The sequence below is a fragment of the Priapulus caudatus genome, unplaced genomic scaffold (genome assembly GCF_000485595.1).
Source record: "Priapulus caudatus unplaced genomic scaffold, Priapulus_caudatus-5.0.1 Scaffold107, whole genome shotgun sequence".
Lineage (NCBI taxonomy): Eukaryota > Metazoa > Priapulida > Priapulimorpha > Priapulimorphida > Priapulidae > Priapulus > Priapulus caudatus.
The window spans coordinates 19,001-28,519 of record NW_014577168.1 but is presented as its reverse complement, the minus strand read 5'-3'; the positions used below and the strand labels follow the sequence as shown (position 1 = coordinate 28,519).

Genomic DNA, 9,519 nt, shown 5'->3' with positions numbered 1-9,519 from the left:
GAGCGAGAGAGAGAGAGAGAAAGAGAAAGAGAGAAAGAGAGAGAGAGAGAGAGAGAGAGAGAGAAAAGAGAGAAAGAGAGGAACAAATTCGTTCGTTTTTTGCTCACTCGCGTAGCATGAATGCCGTACAGCACACACTTCGAGATCGCAAAACGATTCGACTCCGATTCGACCACATTCATTACTATAGCAAATACCCATTTGTCCAGCCGCGTACTCACTCATTCGTAAAATTCTAGGCATTAGAGCAACACGCAACTCGTTTTAATAGGCAACACGTGTCGTTAGATGAGTGGGCATGGTGCAGTTTCGATTGACTACTACACGCACTACTTCACAGTTTGACGCAATATGTCGAATACATCTGGGTTTACACTACCGACTTTATGTTGTCAAATTAGCAAATTGGACCAACTTCCCAACTATATGACCGACAATCGGCAGTGTAAACACAAAAGTCGAGCGAGCAACTGGTCGATAGCATCTAGTTGGGAGATTAGAACATGTTCTATTTTCGCCAACTTTTTGCCTATAGTCTGTATATCAGCCCAGTTGCGGTTAAACTGCCAATTTTCGGTTGTATAGTTGGGAAGTTGGTCTAATTTGCCAATTTGACAACATAAAGTAGGTAGTGTAAACCCAGCTTAAGTATAGCTCAATACTGGAACCAAAACAGTGCCGTAAATGAAATCACACGAAACACGAACTTCTAGTTTAAAATCGATTTTATTCCATAAACGTCTACAACGAGAATATAATCCTCCCTCAGCGATACCGTGTTATGCCAAAATTATTATTACTTTACTGTAACTTTTTGCAAGAATTACAATTCTGTCAGGCACATTCTATCGTATTCAGTAATAAAATATCATAAACAGGATGGTAATCCATCACTAAATTAGACGTTGTTAGAATACAACTAAAAATTCCATTCGTTTCTAATGTTGTGATTAATACAAACTACTGTAAAATATATATCGAGTACAAAATGAGAGAATAGACACATACGAATACGTAACCGAGACTCGTAAGATGATTTTGCCCAACACTAGTAATAATACATAAAAAGCATATTTGGTCGCGCCGAACCATGGCACTCACAGAATTGTCAGGTGTGTGCACGACAAATCTATTAATGGGTGTAAATTTATGTGTAATTATTCATGTGGATGTGTGTTCATGTATCAAGTTAGTAAAGATGAACTACCACGAAATCGTTTACCAATAAATATGTGCTCCAAGCACGTAGGGATGTACGTACATAAATACGACCCAAGTCACAAGACACTTAAGTCTGTGACCAGTCACACATGCAGTCTCACGACCGACACCTAGCCTGTGACTACTCACACATGCTGCCACACAACTCAGATAAAGTCTGAGACCATTCACACATGCTGCCACACCACCCACAGCAAGTCTGTCACTACTCACACATGCCATCTCACATCGCTACTGTGACTTCTCCTGCCATCTGGCTGTGTGACAGACAATTCGCACAAAGCTAGTCAGTCGGTCAATGCCACAGACAGTTTGCGCCAGTCACCCACGCGACCACCACCACGCAACTTTCTTCAATCATCGGCCATCTACAAATATTGGTAAATTCTGAAACATTATATTATTATTAGCAGCACCGGCCCAGCAAGAAGAGGCCAAGCGCTGACGCATCGCCGGACCCGTTGTTGTCGGCACCGATTGGAAAACGTAGACGAAGAGACCAGGTGGCGCCACCTACAAGCGCTTGAACATGCCAATGTTGTTGCGGCAGTTGGGGCAGGTGTGGCGCACGTCTTTGCAGTCGTCGATGCAGAGTGGGATGAGGCAGCATCCTAGCCAACACCTGCGTCGTGTGATAAAACAGTGCATCATTACCTTACCGCACATACACACACACACACACACACACACACACAGGCACACAACAGTGCATATATATATATATATAATCGAGAGCGTATAAAGAAGGAGAGCGTACAACCGTGAAATGCTGAAACCATGTTGTAGTATTAGTCGAATTAAGAAACTTTGCCCGTTTTATTTTGACGATTCTTTGCGGTATTATTGATCAGCTGTCCTACCTTGCTAATATAATACAAACCGCTTGTCCCTACGATGCCCCTACGCTGAGATAATGAGCGGTGAAAATCTGGTATTTTTGCCGAAAACCGACTCGAGATTCCTGTTTGCTGCGACTCTCTCTCGCTTTGTGGCCAGTGTGTTGCTTCCGGTCGCCGCTGTGTAGCGCCATGGTAGCGCCGACTCATTACGTCAGTACTACAGAGATTACTACATCCAGTGTGGGTTGGGCACAGGTGGGAGTCATCACTATGGCAATAAATAACAGACGTCATTCATTCCATTTGTCAATCATTGGCGGAAACACGCGAGGTTTCCCGAAGTTATCTCAAAGCGAGAGACAGTCGCAGTCAGCAGGTATACCTCGAGTCGGTTTTCGGCAAAAATACCAGATTTTCACCGCTCATTATCTCAGCGTAGGGGCATCGTAGGAACATGCGGTCTGTTTTATATTAACAAGGTAGGACAGCTGATCAATAATACTGCAAAGGATCGTCAAAATAAAGCGGGGAAAGTTGATTAATTCGACTAATACTGCAACATGGTTTCAGCATTTCACCGTTGTACGCTCTCCTTCTTTATACGCTCTTGATATAATCTAGAATGCTACACGATCAATATAAACCATTTACTTCGCAAACTCAAAGTATCTTAGCTGCAATCATAGTAAGTGACGTTTCTACAGGTGACCCACATAATTATTTGGTGATTAATCTTACTAACAGTATGTTTATGTTGCAACTTGTGAGTGGGTTAGCATGCATCCTACAAACTACTTTCAGTGAAATACTTCATTATGAGGGCGTTAGCAGTAAGTATCATGCAAACTCTACAGACACACATACAATCTTGTTCTTGTTAAAGAATGGGTAGAAGAGAGGCAATGTGTTAGCAGGTGAATTTCGCCAACGATCCTGGGTGAGCCGACGTTGAAGGAACAATACAGAATTTAACCCCAGTTATGTATAACACTGTCCTATTTAACCCCAGTCGTGTATAACCGCAGCCATTTACGACTCCAACTATCTATAACCATAACGATCTGGCAGAATTTGACTGTTTCGGAAAGGGGGTAAAATTCCACTTTTCAAAAGTCGATTACAAACGAATGTACAATAATTTTTGGGTGAACATTGTTGCTTTCTTATCAGGATAACGTATTTAACTTATACGCAGATATTAAACTTGGTTCCATGAGATGTCAAACGAAAGTGAACAATGATCACTGTTGGCCCAATAGTCTATAGTACAATTCATTATAGCAATGACAAATTTCGCGTTAACATAAAGAGGGGACGATGATCTTCCGAAGGAAGCTGATCGAAGGTAGTAGACCACGTAGAACTCCTATGATTTCTATCACACGGCGTGCACGCGTGTGCCAATGACCTTTTATTGGCCGGCGATAATGAACTGGGGTTCTTATCTTTCATCTTCGCTGCACCTCCGTATGAGGGGATTGCACAGTTGCACAGTTGCACAGTTGCACAGCAGCCAGCTAGATAATGCCAACATGCTCAGACGATTGTCTCACGGATATCGCAGCACTAATAAGAATTTTGCCCGTGTAGCGTTTTACACGATTACCACCAGTACAACCTCCTCGAGGGAATTTCGCACTCAGAGATTCGGGTTCGCTTCTCCGGTTCATGCTGCCATGGCAAACGGATCGGAAATATCTCTAATTGTGCGATGCAGGTTACATAAGCGGGTAGGGTGTGATGGTGTGTGCGTGTGTCGGCGAGCGTGCGTGCGTGTGCGCGCGCGTGTTTGTCGGTGTGCGCGCGCGTAGAGGGGGGGGCATTGTAGCACGGGGTCGGGCAAATTCTAGCATACGGTCTATCCAGTCTCCATGGGACGTTGCCACGGCAACCGGTTACGCGACCAAAGTTTCCGACGGCAAGAGGTTTTAGACAAAATTGAGTAGGCGTCACGTGTAGCTCGCTTCACACCCGCTAACTCTACTACTAGCCCAGCAGCTCGCTTCCCTCCCGCTCACCCTGCTGGCCCGGACGCGGCGCGCACGGCGGAGGAGGCATGGCTTACCCGACGAGGCACAGCACGCCGACGATGAGCCAGGCGAACATGCCGGTCTCGTACTCGCACACCGTGTTCACGTGCTGCTGGCAGTGCGGACACTGCACTGGCGTCGACCGCGTCCCCATCTGCATGCTCGTCACGACGATGGTGGTCGGCGGTGTGACGACTGCGGCGGCGGCGGACGGCGGGGGGGAAAACACGGCGATACGTTAGTCAGCGTCGTCGAGGAGGGGGCGCGGGGGGAGTCGAGCGTCGTATGACAATTCTTGCCGCCGTTGCTGTTGTTGGTTGTTGTTGGTGGTGGTGGAGGTGCTGCTGTTACTGCTATTGCTGATGCTGCTGCTGCTGATGACAATACTACTGCTGCTGCTGATGGTGGTGGTGGTGTTGCTGCTTCTGTTATTACAGATACTGCTGCTGATGATGTTAACGCTGTTGCTAATGCCAATTCTATCGGAGCTGATCCAGATGCTCTTGTTGCTGGCATTTCTGCTGTTTCTGCTGCAATTGCGATCGCAGCAAAGATCTTCACACTGGTGCTGGTGCCGACTTGGGCCCTCATTCCATATGAGCTGCAGGTTGGTGAGCTACAGTCATCTTTCAAGTTTTATGTATATACGCATCCGAAAGTAAACAGTAGTGCATAAGTGACGTCTGTTTAAAACTTCAAACAATTTGGTTCAGCCAGGCTTAAGAGTATAGCCACCCTGGCAAGTTTACCGAATGTTATGGGAAACATTAGCCACGACGTACGTAAAAAAACGCTTTGCCTACAAATGCTTATTTTAGCTCGAGATAAAACTTGAAAGCTAAGAGTAGAGTTTGCAACAGCACAGTCAGTGCCTTAGAGGAGCAGCCGACACCTCAAACTGTATCCCGAAGGAAAAATACGAGCCGGGAGTAACACAAAGACGTTGAGAGCAGTGTAAGGTTAAACACTAATTACAATCTCATCAAAAGATTTTTCACTAGTGCACAGCTTCTTTCTAGTCTACAAATTGTTTTTTTTCTCTCGCAGAAACAAGTTCCTGATGCAGGCCTAGACAGGATAGAGGAGAGACGAAACAAATGCATGCCTAGTTTACAGTTGATATCATGCAACGCAAGGCGAATCAACAACGCACCTTACAAGCATCGGGATATACTCGTCTGGCATGCCTATCACTATATCGGTGACAAGATAGACGACAAACAGGCGAGTAGGACGCGAGAACGGTTGAGGGAAGGCAATGGTACGAAGGCATACACGAAGGGCTACTATCGGATGGATTTGTAGACTTCTGTAGAAGCTGATGCGTCGTCACGCAATGATGGCAGCCAGCACGGTATCTCGCCACAGCGTTTGTAACGTGGAACTGCAAGCCAACGACGGAGGGCGCAACACGCGTCCCCGAGAAGTGACGGTGGCGTTCGGCGATGGTCCCGAGCCGACTCGGGCGAATGTTAGTGGTGTTAGCGCGGCGGCTCTCGCTCGGGGGGCGTCGCCACGTCGCCGGATCACGGCGCGTGCATGCAACGGCGGAGCGGCGAAAAATGCCCCGCAACTCACCCGCAGAGACACAACAGGCCCACGAGTAGCCACGTGAGGAGTCCGTTTTCCGGATCCGTGTTTGTCGCGCCCTCTGTGCGGCAGTTCGGGCATACGCGGACGGAAGGACTAGTCCCAAAGGGTTGCGTGACGGCGAGTTTTGGTTCGGTCGCCACTATTCACACGAAAAAACGCGAGGTCATGTACAGAACTCGTGCGTCCACAGCTGCCATCTAACATCTGCACAGTCTAAGTCCTGCCATCTATTCGTCACAAACCTCCCCCTCCCCATATCCATTGAGTCCTCTTTTGTATGACGGTCACCAAACTGGCTATACATTGGGGGGGGGGGTAAAAAAAACGGTTACGCTTCTGAAAAAACGAAAGGTTGTTGTATTATTAAAGAACCTAGGTTACACGAAACCAGGACTTCACCGTGGGTTAGAACGAGGGCTCTGTGGAGCCTTCTCCGTCGCTAATCACAGACGCAACTCGATGCGGGACAACTAGATTCGTGCAGCGAACGTGCGTTTATTGCTCGCACGTTGCAAACTTGCTTTAAAAAGATCGAGACGAATGTAAATTCCGCGACACCTTCAAACGCTACATCAGCATACTAATTCTTAAGCTGGGAGCTACAGTTTGCTCCCACGTTACCAAAATTTTGACCTTACCTCATAATCAATGTCTGCCAAACAGCACCAACAGCAGCAGCCGTGAGAGAACGAAGTAAAAATAAACCGAGACCTTCACAACAATGAGACGACCAGCAGCAGCAGTGACCGACCACCAACAGCTTCAAACAGGCAACAGCAAAGGCAGTGGAGGCCGACCGGTGGTAACCGAGCGATCGGGCTGTATTTTCGGGTTGCGACGCAGTTTGCGCGACGATGCCTTTTAATGCGGCTGGTAAACGCACTCGATATTGACACCGATTTACACATTTCACGCTTAACGCCGTCGAAGCGTGACCCGCCATTAAGTGAGGGCCGTTTTACACGGAATCTTTAGTTTAGTATAGCCCGTCTTTTGAGTCTTACGTCTACTCGAACCTACCTGGTTGGACTGATGGTGGTGCATAGCCAGGTTGGCCCTGTGGTGGGTAGCCAGGTTGACCCTGTGGTGGGTAGCCAGGTTGACCCTGTGGTGGGTAGCCAGGTTGGCCTGGGGGCGGTGCAAAACCCGGCTGGGCTCCTCCCTCCCCGGCACCCGAATACGGGGGAGGCTGATCCGGATAAGGTGCTTTCTCTGACGTCATCGCACTTTGTATACGTGTCTATGTTATGTGACTCAGTGCTCCTTGTGTTCGTATGCTGTTGCCACTCTGAAATTTACAATTTACAAGCATGCGCGTGTGTCTATGATCATCATTCGCCTTGTCTCCATCAAGAGTCGATTACAAATATTGTAAAATAACATGGCGTGGGTGCAGCATATAGAACACAATTTAAAAACAAGCAGAAGTACATAAATTCATAACAATGCAGAATCCTGCAAGCCAAGTACCACTACCAGTGGTAACAATTTCTATTAAGTGTTTTTTTATGCGGGGTGGGGGGCAGAAACAGTGTGATACTGATAACTTCGATTGGGTATATATAATGCATTTTGCACGGGCAACCTAACTACTAGACTTGTATCAACATGGTAAAAATTATTGAGCCGTTAGAAAAAAATAGCCAATCTATCGTTTAACAGTATGTCATTGTCACATTCTGGTTGTAAGCCAACTGCACTGTAGGCTGTATTATTTTAGTGTGTACAGACACTGCATATATACACACATAGGCCTACATAAATTAACCTACCGCAGGTAACATGATATTATGTGCAAACAAACCAAGCAATGTAAATACCACAGGCACTTGAAGCATATCAACAGTAAACATACGCCGCCGCCATCGCGCGTACACTGACACATATATATTGACTCAATATATATGTGTCAGTGTATGCGCGATGGCGGCGGCGTATGTTTACTGTTGATATGCTTCAAGTGCCTGTGGTAAATACTATTTGTATGGTACAATGCACAACTAGCTTAGGGAACTAGCTATAGGGCTTTACTACTCATGTAGTCTTTGTTCACAAAGCATGTGGCAATGGCAACGAGAGTAATAATCTAATATATAATATTTTATACAATTCTAGTGACATTTCTATATACTACTACTAGGGCTCATAAGGTCTATGTCACCCAGGGTACTGCCGGAACGTACCCTGGGTATGGTCCGGTACACTGGAACGTACCCTGGTCACTATCTGATATGGTTAGGGTTAGGATTAGGGTTAGGGTTACGATTCGGTTTCGGGTTAGGGTTAGGGAGTAGGCGTAGGCGACTCCCTAGACTCGTTATTGGAGTAGGCGAGGTACGGTCCGGCATATTACTATTAGATAGTACCAGGGTACGTTCCGGTATACCGGACCGTACCCAAGGTACGTTCCCGTTCCGGCAGTACCCTGGAGGACATAGACCCTCTCAGCACTACTACTACTAGTAGTAGTACTAGGCCTACACATTTTTACCAACACAGACTCGATTTCGTTGACCTAGAAATGATTATTACGATATACAGTAGACCGATATCCACTTGGATATAGAAAATAAAACGAAACCAGTAAACGCATTCCGCAGTCACTGCTTGCGCGTACACTGTAGCACAGAACATGAAGGCTGTAAGTTGAGCCAAGTTGCTGCCTGGATTGAGGCGTGGTGCTTCCAACGCCTCACATCTGTTTTATCCCAGACCGAAACTCGGTCACACTGAACACGCGCGTTTCACTACAGTACCGATAAATCGAACGTTCTCAACACGTCAAACCGTTCTTATCTATACCGAAGGCAAGTTACTACACACACCTACGTCCCGGAACCAATCTTGCGAGTGTTGAACATGAACAAGCAGCCGAACTTTGGACCTAAACCTTTACACTGGAAGGCAGGAAATTCACAAGAATGCGGACCTAGTAGTTATGACCTATGGCGCCAGCACATCGATAGACGAGCTCTTTATACAGTATTCGCATACGTTGTACGAGAATAGAATAAGTCGGAGACAGTCTACGCCGTGTTTCGCATGGAAAGGGAGCATCATCCGGGTACCCTGGGTCTGGCGCGCACACACCGCAGCCGGCTGAAAGGGGCGATAGGATATGTTTACTAGGCACTTCTAATTTTAACATATATTTTAAATTTAATTAGGGTCAGGGTTAGGGTTAGGGTTAGAGTTAGGGTTAGGGTTAGGGTTAGGGTTAGGGCACTTTTTAGGGTTTTTGCATCATTCTTTAATATATCGTAAAATATATGTTAAAATTAGAAGTGCCTAGTAAACATATCCTATCGCACCTTTCAGCCGGCTGCGCGTACAGTCGTACACCACCCACTGACACCACCGTACTATACCATAGACCCAGGGTACCCGGATGAGGGAGCATGTGACGTGTCACGTACGTCACCGTACCGCTCTGGTTCCACCGATCCCCACCGATCTGTTTCGCGTGTATTTCTTGCCTAGTTACAAGCCTTTAGCTCGGGGTCTTCCCTCTTCTCACACTCAATTCATTTTATAACGCCCTTCGCTTCGCCTACCACGGACACACGCGATGCTTTATGAACTATCTAAACAACTACCGCGCATGTACAAGCGATGAGTTGTGGTTGCTGCGAAAATGCCACATTTGAAGTCCAGGTGGCAGCACATACTGGTTTCAGCCAAAATATTGCTCTCAGCGTCCGAGAACAATATATATAATATCAAAAGTACATATAATAGATGTATAGATGTAGATAGACATAATTCTATTATGTACTCTTGTTAATATACACTACTATAATATTATATTATAATATTGTTCTCAGCTCAGCGTCACG

At 46.4% G+C, this 9,519-nt stretch overlaps 1 protein-coding gene across 3 annotated transcripts; it reads right to left on the bottom strand.

Annotated features, from left to right (window-relative positions):
- Positions 1-707: 707 nt before the first annotated feature.
- Positions 708-8,651, bottom strand: LOC106805271 (lipopolysaccharide-induced tumor necrosis factor-alpha factor homolog). Of its 3 annotated transcripts, none has more exons than XM_014806802.1 (4): positions 8,509-8,651; positions 6,704-6,971; positions 4,126-4,285; positions 708-1,843 (listed from the first exon to the last, which is right to left on the bottom strand). In XM_014806802.1, the coding sequence occupies exons 2-4, from the start codon at positions 6,903-6,905 to the stop codon at positions 1,735-1,737; spliced, it is 471 nt and encodes a 156-aa protein (XP_014662288.1). In that variant the 5' UTR covers positions 6,906-6,971; positions 8,509-8,651; the 3' UTR covers positions 708-1,734. The 3 variants fall into 3 exon arrangements, with proteins under 3 accessions (XP_014662288.1, XP_014662290.1, XP_014662291.1); XM_014806804.1 differs by lacking the exon at positions 8,509-8,651 and adding an exon at positions 8,301-8,457; XM_014806805.1 differs by lacking the exon at positions 8,509-8,651 and adding an exon at positions 8,175-8,246.
- Between the last annotated feature and the right edge of the window lie 868 nt (positions 8,652-9,519).

Coding starts and splice junctions, on each gene's coding strand:
- LOC106805271 (XM_014806802.1), bottom strand. CDS start 6,905: ATGACGTCAGAGAAAGCACCTTATCCGGATCAGCCTCCCCCGTATTCG. Junction 4,286..6,703: donor ACCACCATCAGTCCAACCAG/GTAGGTTCGAGT, acceptor CCGCCGCCGCAG/TCGTCACACCGCCGACCACC. Junction 1,844..4,125: donor GGCGTGCTGTGCCTCGTCGG/GTAAGCCATGCC, acceptor CACACGACGCAG/GTGTTGGCTAGGATGCTGCC.